At 42.1% G+C, this 16,928-nt stretch overlaps 2 protein-coding genes across 2 annotated transcripts in view; one reads left to right on the top strand and one right to left on the bottom strand.

Annotated features, from left to right (window-relative positions):
• Positions 1-13,250, bottom strand: part of XPC (XPC complex subunit, DNA damage recognition and repair factor) — a 36,045-nt gene extending 22,795 nt beyond the window's left edge. The window contains exons 1-4 of the mRNA XM_073591772.1: positions 13,094-13,250; positions 10,997-11,178; positions 6,435-6,535; positions 1,242-1,362 (exon numbers count right to left, since the gene is read on the bottom strand). Of these exons, the coding sequence (XP_073447873.1) occupies positions 1,242-1,362; positions 6,435-6,535; positions 10,997-11,178 (404 nt within the window). The 5' untranslated portion in view covers positions 13,094-13,250. The remainder of the gene's footprint in view (positions 1-1,241; positions 1,363-6,434; positions 6,536-10,996; positions 11,179-13,093) is intronic.
• Positions 13,238-16,928, top strand: part of LSM3 (LSM3 homolog, U6 small nuclear RNA and mRNA degradation associated) — a 30,600-nt gene continuing 26,909 nt past the window's right edge. The window contains exon 1 of the mRNA XM_073591776.1: positions 13,238-13,388. Within this exon, the coding sequence (XP_073447877.1) occupies positions 13,368-13,388 (21 nt within the window). The 5' untranslated portion in view covers positions 13,238-13,367. The remainder of the gene's footprint in view (positions 13,389-16,928) is intronic.

The following is a 16,928-nucleotide window of genomic DNA, read 5'->3' as shown; positions in this document are numbered from 1 at the left end:
TGAAGGACAGGCATAAGCTTCTTCTGCATCTGCAAAGCCAAAACCTAGCACTCCGCACACTATTCCTGGGGTGACATTCCCCTCCCCCCCCCAGACTAATAAAAGCTGGGCCAGGAAAAATGTATTGATTGCACCATATCAGTCCTTGGATGTGGTGGCTTGCATTCGTTTTTTTCTAAGCACATTTTCAGCAAGCACAGAAAAGTCCTGTTAATCCTGACAGAAATGCAGTGTCCTTCTTATGTCTTGTGAACTAAACTGCAAGCTCAATGTTGTCTACAGTGCATCTGGAAAGTATTCACAGCGCTTCACTTTTTCCACATTTTGTTATGTTACAACCTTATTTCAAAATAAGATTACATTCATTATTTTACTCAAAATTCTACAAACAATACCCCATAATGACAATCTGAAAGAAGTTTGTTTGAAACATTTGCAAATCTATTAAAAATAAAAAAAAAAACAGAAAAAAAAAATCCCATGTACAGAAGTATTCACAGCCACATTAATTAAAAAGGACATATAAAATATACAGTTTCCCCATCACACCAAGAGAAAAAGGGTGAAAGGGGAGGGAGATCCAGCACACAGCCTGTGATTGACAGCCTCAGCTCTAATCCTGTGAGCTGTGTCAAGGAGAGAGGGGGGGGGGGGGGGGGGTTACGTCCCTTCCCTCCAATCATTTCTAAGAGCTCTCCTCACTGATGTAGCTCTCCACCCCCTGCTTTTCACAACTGAGATTTCTGCACTTTGAATGGATGTAGGGAAAAGACGGCTGCAGATAAACAGGTACAACTTACTTAGGATTTGTTTCCTCACTGTGTATAACCTGAGATTAGTCACTTTACTGGGTATATGTAAGGGTTTACAACTACTTTAAAATGTCATGTCCCCCCAAAGCTGGCATTTCAGTTAAGAGTGGACAGGGCTTGGTTAATCACTCATTGGGGTTGATTCACTAAAACTGGAGAGCGCAGAATCTGGTGCAGCTGTGCATGGCAGCCAATCAGCTTCTAACTTCATCTCAGTTAAGCTTTGACAAAAAAAAAAACAAAAAAAAAAAAAAAACTTAGAAGCTGATTGGTTTCTATGCAGAGCTCCACCAGATTTAGCATTCTCCAGTTTTAGTAAATCAACTCAATTGATTTCCTTTATGTCCTTTGGATACCAGTGCCGGGATTCCTTTCCCAGATTTGTCAGCGAAGCTTCCTGACCAATAGCTTGTACAAAAATGTACTTACCTCATCAGTCTTTTCTTTGCTGCCTCCGCGGTCTCAATCTCGATCTCTACCGGCTTCACGGAAGGCTCCGGGTCAGCGGACGTGGAGGCCTCCAACGACCTTAGAGTCGGCTCGTTGAGCTCTAAAAACACACAAAACAGATAATTAATGGAGATAAAAAACATGTCTTGGAAAGAACTGGCTACCATAGACAACAGGCCTCATTCAAAGTGTCTGATAAAAAGAACTGTCTGTAGTCCCCACCAACCAACCAACTCTCAATTCAACATCTAATGAAAATCTGAAGCGGTCCCTGGCAGAAAAAGCAGATATTTCCTCATATGCTCGATCCTGGGAGTCGGACACTCATTTCGATTCTGAACAGTGGTTTTCAAGCTTGCCGACGCTCCTATAAAGGGTATTATGAACATATCCCTAATGAAGTATAAAAGTCCTCACTAGATGGTACTATGTACCTGCAAGACTGGCCAAGATATAGCCAGATGCTTCCCGCCTATGCTATAGAGCAGGCTTTCTCAACCTTTTAACCCTAGAGGAACCCCAAAAATAATTTTCAGGTCTCGAGGAACCCTTCCTAAAACCATTTCATCAGGGCTCAATAGTAACTACGCCCCTTATATTGGTTGTCAATAGGAAGAATGTCCTCCTTAAAGTGGTGCTCAGAATGCCACCCTTAAAAGACAGCTAAAAAGATATTTGGTGTCATGCTGCTGGCTTTGCCCCTGGCAACCTCTGGAGGAACCCTGGTTGAGAATGGCTGCTATAGAGGGTGGGATCATGTAGGTTCCATGTTCCATACTTGGTGGACATGCCCTCCCATGAGGAGTTATTGGAATAAAATCTTCCATACACTAAGAAAAGTGACGGGGGGGGGGGGTATTGATCCCTCAAGAAGCCACATATGCCCTCTTCAATCACAAGGTGAACAAACTCCCAAAACATACACAGACCCTTTTTTTTTAATGTTTCTAGGAGGCAAGATTACGATTGAAGGTTTTTCCAAGCTTTTTCTGTCTCAATTGTAGCAACCAAGAGGAAAAATATCCTGGATCATGTCCCAGGAACAAACAGTAGCTAAGGGAACCCTGGGCTCTCTACATCAAGGTCCCTCTCTACCCGGGTCATTTACCCATCTGAGTGGTTTCTCTCATTCTGTTGGTTTTCCTCTCTTTTCATGTTTCTTCACAAGACACTACACTGCACAAGTGTCTTAATTGGGTGACACATCTCACTCAAGGATTCATATTGATCTTTGAATGACGTATTGGTTTCACATTGGTGGTAACTCAGATGGTCCTTGGATCAAATATATTGGTCTGGGTCAGGACTTTATTGTTTCACCTTGCCTCTATTTTTAGACTATAAAAAAAACCCAGTTTTGGGCTAAGGAGCCCAAGTCCTGGAGGAGATTGGAGGATTGGGATGTGGCTTTGGTCATGAGCGATGTCCGGTGGAACTTCTCACTCCACAGTGTGAGCCCATAGGGGTCAGGGTGAGCGGGGGGGGGGGTGTCACACTGAATAGCAGTCGGCCTTTGTCACCTCCAAAAAAATAGCTATCTCTTGGTATAATTTCCAACAGAGTCATAATTTACATACAGTGCGCTGCAAAAGTATTCACCCCTCTTGGCATTTTTCGTGTTTGTTGCCTCACAACCTGGAATTAACATGGTTTGTTTGAGGATTTGCATCATTTAATTTACAGAACATGCCCACAACTTTGAAGATTTTTTTTTTTTATTATTATGAAGCAAATAACAAATAGGACAAAATAACAGAAAAAGTCAATGTGCATAACTATTCACAGCCCTAAAGTCAATACTTTGTAGAGCCACCTTTTGCGGCTATCACAGCTCCAAGTCGCTTTGGATAAGTCTCTATGAGTCTTGCCACAACTTACTACTGGGATTTTTGCCCATTCCTCCTTGCAAAACTGCTCCAGCTCCTTCAAGTTGGATGGTTTGCGCTTGTGAACAGCAAAACACAGATTTTCTATTGGATTGAGGTCTGGGCTTTGACTAGGCCATTTCAACACATTTACATGTTCCCCTTAAACCACTCAAGTGTTGCTTTAGCAGTGTGTTTGGGGTCATTGTCCTACTGGAAGTTGAACCTCCGTCCTAGCCTCAAATCACACACAGAGTGCTACAGGTTTTGCTCAAGAATATCCCTGTATTTAGCACCATCCATCTTTCCCTCAACTCTGACCAGTTTCCCAGTCCCGACTGCTGAAAAACATCCCCACAGCATGATGGTGTTCTTTGGGTGATGTGATGTGTTGGGTTTGTGCCGGACATAGCATTTTCCTTGATGGCCAGAAAGTTCAATTTTAGTCTCATCAGACCAGAGCACCTTCCTCCATACATTTTCGGAGTCTCCCACATGCCTTTTCGCAAACTCAAAACGTGTCATTTTGTTTTTTGCTGAAAGTAATGTCTTTCTTCTGACCACTCTGCCATAAATCCCAACTCTATGGAGCGTACGGCTTATTGTCGTCCTATGTACAGATACTCCAGTCTCTGCTGTAGAACTCTGCAGCTCCTCCAGGGTTACCTTAGGTCTCTGTGCTGCCTCTCTGATTGATGCCCTCCTTGCCCGGTCCGTGAGTTTTGGTGTGCGGCCATCTCTTGGCAGGTTTGCTTTTGTGCCATGTTCTTTCCATTTGGTTATGATAGATTTGATGGTGCTCCTAGGGATCATCAAAGATTTGAATATTTTTTTTTATAACCCAACCCTGACTTGTACTTCTCAACAACATTGTCCCTTACTTGTTTGGAGAGTTCCTTGGTCTTCATGGCAGTGTTTGGTTAGTGGTGCCTCTTGCTTAGGTGTTGCAGCCTCTGGGGCCTTTCAAAAAGGTGTGTATATGTAATGACAGATCATGTGACACTTAGATTGCAAACAGGTGGACATCATTTCACTAATTATGTGACTTCTGAAGGTAATTGGTTGCACCAGAGCTTTTTATGGGCTTCATAACAAAGGGTGTGAATACATACGCACATGCCAATTATCAGTTTTTTATTTCTGAAAAATAGTTTTATGTATATATTTTTCTAACTTTACTTCAGCAACTTAGACTATTGTGTTCTGATCCATCACATATAATTCAGATTAAAAAAAAAACATTGAACTAAAGGCTGTAATGTAATAAAATAGGTAAAAAGCCAAGGGGGGGGGGGGGGGGTGAATACTTTTGCAAGGCACAGCCACTCTCTGAAGTTACTACACCCCCTAAGTTTGTGGATAATAATATCTCTGCATCACGATTGAAATGCTTGCAAGTGTGTTAATTACGTCTCATGCTGTGTTGGTTGTCTTAGGCTTTATAGGCCATTGTTACCTCTTGCATTATATACTCATGTAAATGTTTATAACTTGGCAATGAAAACTCAATCAAAATATTAAAAAGAAAATCTGAAGCTGAAAGGAATAATCTGATAGGTTGGTAACAGTTCCTCTTTCATGTTGATAAGTAAAATAAACTTCCTACCCATGCAGATGATTGAAAATTTAATAAGCTATGCTTGGAAGTGGATATGTATGAATCCCCTGCTGTGCCTATTGTACTGCAACAGCCGCCCCCTTCAGCTGTCAAAGTACCCAAAGAGCAGCTGAACCCAATTGGACGAGGCCATCTTTCTGTCTGTGGAAAAGAAAGACCCCCACTGTGCCAACATCCAATATTATGAAAAAGGGATTGAATCAGTTGAAACAACTATAAAAAGAAAAAGGTGGATTTTGTGGGCACAACATGAGGCAGTGTTTTTGGTTCTGCAGCGGGGACACTTGTGGTCGGTATTAAGTTGCCCATATCCCACAATCTATGGGCGCAGATATAGATATATATATCTCTTGATAACATATATATAAGGCTCCAGCCAGCATACTAAGCTGAGGACTGGAAGTACACATCCAGTTTGTCAGGGCTGGGCTCAGCCCTTCCTTCTCTGAGCTGAGCGCTCAGCTGTCGGCTTATTGCCAGCTCCTATCTCTCCACAGTTACTCAGCTGTTGATGATATCCTGCTCGTCAGTCCTGCCTACTTAAGCCGTTCAGTCCAGTGGATCTCTGCCTTCCCCTTGGTCAACATCACAAGAGACTATCTCCTGCGTTCCTTTTTAAAGACTTGCATTGCTGACATCCCTTCTAGCTCCAGATCCTGCTTGCTGTTCCACTACATTGATCCCTGACTTCTGCCTTGGCTGACTATCTGTTCCAGTTACTGAACTTTGGCTATGTTTTGACTACGTTTGTTCTTTTTACTTTTATTATTAAACAAGTGTGATTTGACTGTACTTCTGTCTCGGCCCAATTTCATGGTTTCTGACAAATCAGTGAAGGAGAAAAATTACCTGTTTGTAAAATTTTATAACAAACTAAAGAAAAATGTTTGTTTTTTTTTCAAAATTTTTGATCCGGTTTTTCGAAACAGGAAGTGAGCGGAAATCCCTCCAAACTGGGGCATTCCCAGAAATAGTGTCCTTATTGGAAGATTCTCCCTCTATTCCTGTTCCAGCAACCACTTAAAATTTGGGATTTACTTTCATGGTAAAACAGGAGAAACAGAGTGGGAGAATCTCCTTACCGGGGGAAACAAACAGCAGTAAAAAAAAAAAAAACCTGACAGGGCTCTCCACTCTATTCAAAACTAAAAAAAAAAAAAAAAAAAAAAAAAAGGGGCTTTACTTTAGTTCTACTTTAAGACATTTCCACAATAACAAATTATAACCTGAGAAGCACAGTGGTGTAGTGGGTAGCATTCACCCCTAGCAGTAAAAAGGGTCGCTGGTTTGAATCCCGACCACAACACCACCTGCCTGGAGTTTGCATGTTCCCCCTGCGCCTGCGTGGGTTTCCTCCGGGTACTCCGGTTTCCTCCCACACTCCAAAGACATGCTGGTAGGTTAATTGGCTTCTGTCTAAATTGGCCCTAGTATATGAATGTGAGTTAGGGACCTTAGATTGTAAGCTCCTTGAGGGTAGGGACCGATGTGAATGTACAATGTATATGTAAAGTTCTGCGCAAATTGACAGCGCTATATAAGTACCTTAAATAATAATAAATAATAACATGTCGGGGTAAAAAGAACTATAAAGAGATAAAAAGCTGTAAGGCTTCTATTGCACACCAGAAGTGTTGTATGAAGCACACGGAGGATCTCATTGCCGGATGTTAATATTTACAGTGATACCTTCCACATCCTCCCATTCCTCCTCGCTGTCCTCCGCACTGCTGTCTTCTATTACGGTCACATCCGGGACGGAGGCTTTTCCTTCCAAACTCAGCAAGGCTCTGCACAACACAATGTAATAAAATACAGAAACTAAATATTTGGATAAAAAGGATCAAGAAATGACCCCCTCCCCACCCCCGAGCCTCTCCTCCCTTCCTCCTTACCTTTCCCACCAGGTGCTCTCTTCCCTCCCACTTCCCTCCTTCCCCCACCCTCTCTCCTGCCTATACAATCACCTCCTCTTGGGCTTCCCAGTTTCCTGCCGCCCTGCCTACCTTTCTCCCCAGGAATTCAAGGCCCAACAATTCACTCCAAACTGATGACCTGCCGGGGCTTTTTAAGTGGCGCCTAGAGAAAATTTGGGGTACCAATATTTGTCACCGTATCAGGGGTGCAAGAAATTTTAAAGCTTGACGTGTTTTGTATCCATTTACTCGGTGCTTCCTCATCTATTCTATTTTTACAAAAAGATGTGTAATTTGATGCAATTTTGTACCTTAAGATTCACTTTAGTGTATTTTTTTTTTACTAAAAAAATACGGGTTTGATCAACATCATGTGACATTAATAAAAAAAAAAAAAAAAATCAGAACTTTTGCCATTTTAATCTCCAGGGACAGTGCTTTCAATAAAATTGAGAAAATATATACTATTTGGGGGGGTTTAACTAAGCTTCAGGCCTAAAATGTGCTAATATCCTCATGGATCGCTATGTTGGTTATGAGCCCCGTTCAGCTTGTTTTATATACCAATGACTTAGACCCCCCCCCATACATACTATTTTGATTTTCTGCAGATTTTTGTCTTCAGATTTACCAAAACCATATAATATGGAGGTCGAACCTTAAGAGTTTCAATTTGTATGCAATCGGGCAGGCCCTTACACTACATGGTTTTCTTGTACAAAGGTTTTTATTAAACATAAAAATCGTCAAGAAAAATACAAAAAACAATGGTGAGCACACCATGTGAACACATCTGCAATAAGATTGCGGATATATAACAGGCATAACAATATTAGACATAACAAATCTTACACGGTCTTGAGGTTCAGGAGAGTTTGCATGAGGTCTGCGGATTTTATGAATACATCAACCTGTTGAATCGTTGCAAGGGGTGCTTAAGATTCGAAAAATACCCATTACAGATTAGATAGACTATGGATGTTTAGTGACTTAATGAAAAAGACCATATGGCGCTGAGTAACAGCTTTTCATGTCTTTAGTACGGTTGCTCATCAGTTGTCCAACCTGACAGAGGTTGGTCTGTAAATCAGAGAAATCGCGGGAAAAAATATAAGAAGGGAGATTCAAAAGAGGAAAGGCCAAGGAGAGAGGAAAGAAAATAGTGTAGGAGAGGAGAGAGAAGAAAAAGAGGGTGGAGAGAGAGGGGGGAAGGGGGGTCCCCGGGGCTGGAGGACGGAGGTATCTCAAAGCGAGAGTAGCACAGGATCAAATCTAGAAGGGTGGACTTGAGACACCCAAGGCTGCCATGTCCGAAGGAATTTATCATGTGTGTCTGATAGGACAGCTGTCAATTTTTCGTTAATCATAATATCATTTACACGATTCTTAACTGCTTCGAAGCTGAGAACTGGGGTTTTCCAAGCCTTTGCTATGGTCAATTTAGTTGCAGTAAAAATATGCGACGCCAGTTGGCGTTCCGGTCTCAGTAGTTCTATGATTGGTTTCCCCAAGAGAGCTTCATAGGGATCCCTTCTTATGTTTGTATTGAAGAGGTTACGGAGAAAAGCATAAATTCTGACCCACAGTCTGCAGACCTTGGGGCATTTCCACCAGATATGTGCCATTGTTCCCTCCTGGGTACACCCACGAAAGCATAAGGGGGAATAGGATGGAATAAAGCTCGCAAGTCTAGCTGGAGTATAATACCATCGATAGAGTATTTTGTAAGCGTTTTCTAGATGTAAGAGCCCTTGCACACTGGGGCGGTTTGCAGGCGCTATTGCGCTAATAATAGCGCCTGCAAACCGCCCCGAAAGTGCCGCTGCTTTCATTCCAGTGTGAAAGCCCCGAGGGCTTGCACACTGGAGCGATGCGCTGGCAGGACGGTAATAAAAGTCCTGCTAGCAGCATCTTCGGAGCGGTGAAGGAGCGGTGTGTATACCGCTCCTTTACCGCTCCTGCCCATTGAAATCAATGGGACGGCGCGGCTATACCGCCGGCAATGCGCCTCTGCAGAGGCGCTTTGCGGTGGTTTTTAACCCTTTCTCGGCCGCTAGCGGGGGGTAAAACCGCCCCGCTAGCGGCCGCATACCGACGGTAAAACGCCGCTATTAATAGCGGCGTTTTACCGCCGACGCCGCCCCCCGCCCCAGTGTGCAAGGGCTCTAACACATTCTTGGAGCATTTGGATAGAGCAGCAGTCATGCCCTGCCAGTCTTCTGGATCTAGTTTTTTCCCCAATTCTGCCTCCCACTGGAGATGATATGGTCTCAGGGGTGGTTTCTTGGAGCCTATTATGGCTGCGTATATTAAAGCACTGCATGGTTTTTTAAATCTGAGGACAAAAATCTGCAGAAAATCTAATAGTGTGTATGGGGCTTTAGTTGATCTATGAAAGTGTCATTTGAGAAGGAGGATGGCGATATCTGTCTGGAAAACTCAACAAAGAAATACTGGAAAGAAAAAGAGAAAAATGACAAAAAAAAAAAAAAGAAGCACCTTTAGTGAAAAAAATAAATAAAAAATAAATATTAAATAATAATGGTTTTATTTTGAGTTATGCTGATTTATAAAAATAGATTAAGTTTTAAATAGAATATATAAAAATAAATAAATAATAATAATAATATATACATTTTTGTTTTTTTATTATTAATTTTGAAAATTATATATCTATCTATCTATCTATCTATCTATATATATATATATATATATATATATATATATATATACACACACACACACATACATACATACATAATAACCAAAAGTATTGGGACGCCCGCCTTTACACGCACATGAACTTTAATGACATCCCAGTCTTATGCCCCGTACACACGGTCGGATTTTCGACGGAAAATGTGTGATAGGACCTTGTTGTCGGAAATTCCGACCGTGTGTAGGCTCCATCACACATTTTCCATAGGAATTTCCAACACACAAAGTTTGAGAGCAGGATATAAAATTTTCCGACAACAAAATCTGTTGTCGGAAATTCCGATTGTGTGTACACAAATCCGACTGACAAAGTGCCACACATGCTCAGAATAAATAAAGAGATGAAAGCTATTGGCCACTGCCCCCGTTTATAGTCCCGACGTACGTGTTTTACGTCACCGCGTTCAGAACGATCGGATTTTCCGACAACTTTGTGTGACCGTGTGTATGCAAGACAAGTTTGAGCCAACATCCGTCGGAAAAAATCCATGGATTTTGTTGTCGCAATGTCCGATCGTGTGTACAGGGCATAAGTCTGGAGGGTTCAATATTGAGTTGGCCCACCCTTTGCAGCTATAACAGCTTCAACTCTTCTGGGAAGGCCGTCCACAAGGTTTAGGAGTGTGTCTATGGGAATGTTTGACCATTCTTCCAGAAGCACATTTGTGAGGTCAGGCACTGATGTTGGACGAGAAGGCCTGGCTCGCAGTCTCCGCTCTAATTCATCCCAAAGGGGTTCTATCGGGTTGAGGTCAGGACTCTGTTCAGGCCAGTCAAGTTCCTCCACCCCAAACTCGCTCATCCATGTCTTTATGGACCTTGCTTTGTGCACTGGTGAGCAGTCATGTTGGAACAGGAAGGGGCCATCCCCAAACTGTTCCCACAATGTTGGGAGCATGAAATTGTCCAAAATGTCTTGTATGCTGACGCCTTAAGAGTTTCCTTCACTGGAACTAAGGGGCCAACCCAACCCCTGAAAACAACCCCCACACCATAATCCCCCCTCCACCAAATGATTTGGACCAGTACACAAAGCAAGGTCCATAAAGACATGGATGAGTGAGTTTGGGGTGGAGGAACTTGACTGGCCTGCACAGAGTCCTGACCTCAACCCGATAGAACACCTTTGGAATGAATTATTACCTGACCTCACAAATGCACTTTTGGAAAAATGGTCAAACATGCCCATAAACACGCTAATGCCCCGTACACACGGTCGGACTTTGTTCGGACCATTTTTGTTGTCCGAGAATGTTATATCCTGCTCTCAAACTTTGTGTGTCGGAAAATGTGTGATGGAGCCCACACACGGTCGGAATTTCTGACAACAAGGTCCTATCACACATTTTCCGTCGGAAAATCCGACCGTGTGTACGGGGCATAAGACTGGGATGTCATTAAAGTTCATGTGCGTGTAAAGGCAGACGTCCCAATACTTTTGACAATAGAGTGTATCTTGTATCACTTTTTTTTTTTTTTTTTTGTAAAGTGGAATTCACTTTTAAAGGTATTATAAATTATATAAAGTAGGGAATTTCTGATGTTCGCACTTTTTGCCTTTGTCTATTATAAATGATAATATCTCTCTGGTAATTGCCCATCTGATGACACACTCACTCGATCTCCCTCTCCGTGTCTTCAGATTTAATCGTTGTGGTTTTCTTTGTTTTTCTGACGCCTCTCTGTGCCGCGCTCTCTCCGCCTCCATCAGCCTTCTTTGTGGTTTTACCACCTGGCGCCCGGGCTTCTGCTTTTCTTCTGAGGCGCCTTCCCGTCATCGGAAACGTCTCCCTTCTCATCTGTCAGATCAGAGCACAAAACAGAAACAGAAGACACGTTCACAGGTGATGAACCTCACACAGAGCAACATATGACACACAAGCAACTGTCTGTACTACAGCCACCCAGGGACTACAAGGCTCAGCCAGGACGAACGCTGCATGGAGGAGGGGCGCTCCGGCCTTGATTTAGGATGGGCTTGTTTCATAGAGGAGCCGTCATCTATCTCTATAACATACATACATATATATATATATATATATATATATATATATATATATATATATATATATATAATATATATATATATATATATATATATATAATTATTATTTAAAGGTACTTATATAGCGCCATCAATTTACGCAGCGCTTTACATATACATTGTACATTCACATTGGTCCCATATATATATATATATATATATATGGGACCGATGTGAATGTACAATGTATATGTAAAGCGCTGCGTAAATTGATGGCGCTATATAAGTACCTTAAATAAATAATAATAATAATATATATATATATATATATATATATATATATATATATATATATATATATATATATATATATATATATATATATACACACACACACACACACACATATATTTTATTATACATATGAGGGGATACAGATAATAATAATACTGGGGATGCAGAACATGTATAATGCATATAAACAATAATATTATTGATACTGATGATGACACATGGATGTAGGTAATAAAGATAATGGGGATGCAGATAAAATAATTTTGATGGAGGAGGTGCAGACAGAATAATACCCTGTTCCCCGAAAATAAGACCTAGCGTGATTGTCGGTGATGGCTGCAATATAAGCCCTACCCCCCAAATAAGCCCTAGTTAAAGTCCTTGTAGGTCTTCTTTTCAGGGTAGGGCTTATTTTCAGGGAAACAGGGTAGGGCTTATTTAAGGGGTAGGGCTTATATTGCAGCCATCACCGACAATCACGCTAGGTCTTATTTTCGGGGAAACAGGGTAATTATGACAAATGGTGGAGATGCCGAAATAATAATAAAAAAAAACTTGGGATTCAAAAATAATATAATTATTAATACTAATAAGGGGACGCAGAAAAGATAAACAACAACAAAATAATAATAATTTTAATAAAACTGTCGGGGATGCAGATATATTAATAATGCAGAAATAATGTTTAAAAATGTTGGCGATGCAGATAGAATAATATTAATGCAGAAATAAAAATAATAACAAGAATGATGGTGCAGAAAAAAAAAATACTAGAAAGGGATGCAGAAAAATAATAATAATGCAGAAATAATAATAATAGGGATGCTGAAATAATAATATTAATGCAGAAAAAATAATGAAAATGGATGCAGAAAAAAATAAAAATAAAAATAATATTAATAAAAATGTTGGTGAAGCGGATATAATAATAGTAGGGATGTTTAAATAAATAATAATAATAATAATAATAGGGATGCAGAAATAATATTCATAATCAAAGGGATGCTAATAATAATCATCATAATAAAAAAATGCCAACATAATAATAATAATAATAATGCAGAAATAGTATTATTAATGATGATGGGGATGCAGATATATGAGACGCAGAGATTATAATATCAAAGTATTATTGGGTTATATATATATATATATATATATATATATATATATATATATATATATATATATATCCTGCTATATATAGATCTATATCCTACTATATATATAGATCTATATCCTACTCTCTATATATATATATATATATATATATATATATATATATATATATATAATGCAGACAGTATATATAGATATATGGTATATAATGATAATGAAGGTTATTATGATATAATAATGACAATGATTGGGGCGCACAGGCCATGTGACCACTCTGCACCAATCCCCTGAGAGCAGTAGTCCCCGCCCCCCCTCACCCTCTCTCCTCTTGGCGGGGGCTCTCCTGGCTCTCTTCCCCCCGCTCGGTCCCCCGGACTCCCCGCCGCCTCTCTTTGCCATCCCGGCGGCTCCCCTCCGTCCTCACATGCTTCTGTTGTGTAACAAACTCCCCTCGCAGGAAGTCACGTGTCCCCCCGCTCCCCTTCTCATTGGCCGAGCCGCCTCCTCCTCTCCCGGACTGGCCGCGGATATCTCGCGAGAGAGCGCGGTAACCTTGGAGACCGGCCTCTTCCGCTGCGCGCCACCGGCAACATGGCGGACGATGGAGAGCAGGTGAGGCTGTGCTCCGGGTGGGGGGGTCCTTTGTCTTGTAGTGATGGCAGACCTCGTATATAGAGGTCCCTGTGTCTGTGCGCCCTCCCCCACCTTCAGGTCCTGTGTTCTCCTCTGTGGACTCTATTGTTGGCCCTCATTGGAGGAGAGCTCTGGGGGCTGGTTGTGGTAACCCATGGCAACGTACGTGGCTGTGCCAATCGCTGACGAAGTGTCGCAGTCTGCCATGACCTGTTACGCCATTTTTATGGCGGGTCCAATTTTCATGATGTTTCGATGTGTTGGCTGCCCATTGACTTCAATAGATTGTCGTAATCTCATCAGCCCCGGAAGATTTACCCCTCCCCCCGGCTCCTCTTCCTGACCAGGCCATTTTTTGCGATACGGCACTGCGTTACTTTATCTGACAATTGCGCGGTCGGGCGACGCTGTACACAAATAACAATTGTCCTTTTTTTTTTTTCCCCACAAATAGAGCTTTCTTTGGTGGTATTTGATCACCTCTGCGGTTTTTATTTTATGTGCTATAAACAAAAAAGAGCAAAAATTTTGAAAAAGAAAACAAAACAATTTTTTTCATTTGTGCTATAAAATGCATCCAATAAAAAAAAAAAAAAAAAATCAATTCTCATTAAAGTGGCTGTAAAGGCTCGTGTTTTTTTTTTTCACCCTTAATGCATCCTATGAAAAAAACACCTGTCAGTGACCGACACCCCCCCCCCCCCCCCCCCCCCCCGTTTTACTTACCTGAACCCTGGAACTTGTCCCACGGAGACGCGCTGTCTCTCTGCCCAGGGGGGTTCTCGGCTTTTGATTGGATAAACTGATAGCAGCACAGCCATTGGCTCTCGCTGCTGTCAATTAAATCCAATGATGCGGTAGCGGGGGAGTCATACATTCGGGGGCTATGGATTCCGAATGCTGGATTAGGGAGCGCGCCTGCAAGGCAACCCCACCGGGAGGAGAGCGCTTCTCCTTGGGGGGTTATCAGATGTGAGGAGGAGCCGTGAGAGCCGCCGAGGGACCCAGAAGAGCAGGTTCGGGGGCCACACGATCCAAATATCGTACGACAAATTGTACAAGTTGCGAAAATTCTCGTATGACAGGAAAAAAAATTTAAAAAATTCAGATGTCGTGTGTTGTGGTGCATTTAGTTTTTTTGTATTTTTCAGACGACAACTGTACTGACTACATGAAATCATACGATCCGGAATCGTACGAGGAAAATTTTCATGCTCGTCCGGTCGAATAATATCGATGATGAACTGTCGAAAGTAGCGTACACATGAAAATCGTACGATCCTTCCTCGGACGACATTCGGATCGCGTGTACGGGACATTACAATTAGGGGTGCAACGGATCGTCATTGATCCGTGCGGATCAACCTCCGCGGATCGGGACACCCGCGATCCGCGGAGCGCTCTGTGGCCTCGGCAATAGGAAAGGCTTCGGCCTAGCTCCGGAGTGGCGGCCATCTTGGTACACACGGCGGTCGAATGACGGAGCGATCACTTGTAACAAACCGGTTTCTCTCTCCCCTCTGCCAATACTCTGCAATACCCTGCCAATATACCCGCCAATACCCTGCTAATATATTATTACAGTGGGGGAGATTTTTTTTTTTTTTTTTGTTGATCCGAACCGTGACTCCTGATCCGAGGAACGATCCGAACCGTGAGTTTTTTTGATCCGTTGCACCCCTAATTACAATCACTTTCATTTAGGCCAATATGTATTCTGCTACATATTTCTGGTAAAAAAAACAATGTGTGTGTATGTATGTATGTATGTATATGTGTGTGTGTGTATATATATATATATATATATATATATATATATATATATATATATATATATATATATATATATATATATATATATATTATTATTATACTAGATTTATATAGCGCCAAAAGTTTACGCATCGCTTTACAATGTAGAGGGGGGACAACACAATTACACTACAGTTCAATACAGAAGGTACAGGAGGGCCCGGCTCATAGAGCTTACATTCTAAAGGGAGGGGGTGGTGGTACAAAAGGTAACAGCTGCAGAGAATGATTCGATGGGGGGTGGATCGGGGACAGTTGTTATGTGGGTGTGGGATAGGCTTCCCTGAATAAATGAGTTTTCAAGGATCTCCTAAAGGTGGACAGGGTAGGGGCTGATCTGACATACTGGGGCAGGGAGTTCCAGAGGATGGGAGAGGCTCTGGAGAAGTCCTGAAGGCGAGCATGGGAGGAGGTAACAAGGGAGCTAGAGAGCAGGAGGTCCTGGGAGGAGCGGAGGGGGCGATTTGGGCGATATCTGCAGATGAGGTTAGTGATGTAGATGGGGGCGATGTTGTGAATGGCCTTGTATGTTGTGGTTAGTATTTTGAATTTTACACGGTGGGGTAGGGGAAGCCAGTGAAGGGATTGTCGGAGAGGAGCAGCAGTCACGGATCGATTAGTGAGGTGTATTAGTCTAGCAGCAGCATTCATAATAGACTGAAGGGGGGATAGCCTGCTTAAGGGTAGGCCATTAAGGAGCAAGTTGCAGTAGTCGAGGCGTGAAATAATCAAGGATGTGAATAAGTTGCTTTGTGGTGTCGTTAGTCAGGAAGGGTCGAATTCTGGAGATGTTGCGGAGGTTAAGGCGGAAGGATTTAGCCAGTGATTGGATGTGGGGGCTGAAGGAGAGGTCAGAGTCAAGGATTACACCCAGAACCCTGGCATGTGTGGAGGGACCAATGGTTGTGTTATTAATGGTGAAGTCACAGGAGGGGGATATATATATATATAGTGTGAAAGGTTACACTGAGATACATGGGGGGCGTTCTTCATGCGGTATTTAGGCGGTAATTTTAGCTCTAAACGCCTGAAAAACGCCTCAGTGTGAAAGGGGCCTTAGTGTAAGAACATGCGCCGCAATTTCACAGTCCTACTAGAAGTCGCTGATCATTGCCATTACTAGTAAATATATATATATATATATATATATATATATATATATATTTACTAGTAATGGCAATGATCAGCGACTTCTAGTAGGACTGTGAAATTGCGGCGCATGTTCTTACACTAAGGCCCCTTTCACACTGAGGCGTTTTTCAGGCGTTTTAGAGCTTAAAATTACCGCCTAAATACCGCATGAAGAACGCCCACCATGTATCTCAGTGTAACCTTTCACACTGAGGCGTTGTGCTGGCTGGGCGTTGGAAAAAATCCCGCAAACAGCTTTTTGGAGCATCTTTGGGGCGCATAAAATAGCGCTGTAAAAAACGTCTATCCCAATTGAAATGCATGGGAAACGCTGTAAAACCGCGGTAATACTGCTTTAAAAACGCCCAGAAACTGTGGGGAAGATCACATGGTCAGGTTTGCTGACGCTAGCGCTTAAAAAAACGCTATAAAATGCATGGGCGTTAGCACTATTTTTACCGCTAATGCGGTAAAACCGCTGCAAAACGCGGTAATAACGCTCATTGTTTTTACCACGGTTTTGCAACGCCTCAGTGTGAAAGTAGCCTAAGTGACACTTTTTGGGGACCAGTGACA

Source organism: Aquarana catesbeiana, linkage group LG07 (assembly GCF_042186555.1).
Source record: "Aquarana catesbeiana isolate 2022-GZ linkage group LG07, ASM4218655v1, whole genome shotgun sequence".
Lineage (NCBI taxonomy): Eukaryota > Metazoa > Chordata > Amphibia > Anura > Ranidae > Aquarana > Aquarana catesbeiana.
Note: the sequence above shows the minus strand (reverse complement) of the source record. Positions and strands in the feature narration are given on the sequence as shown.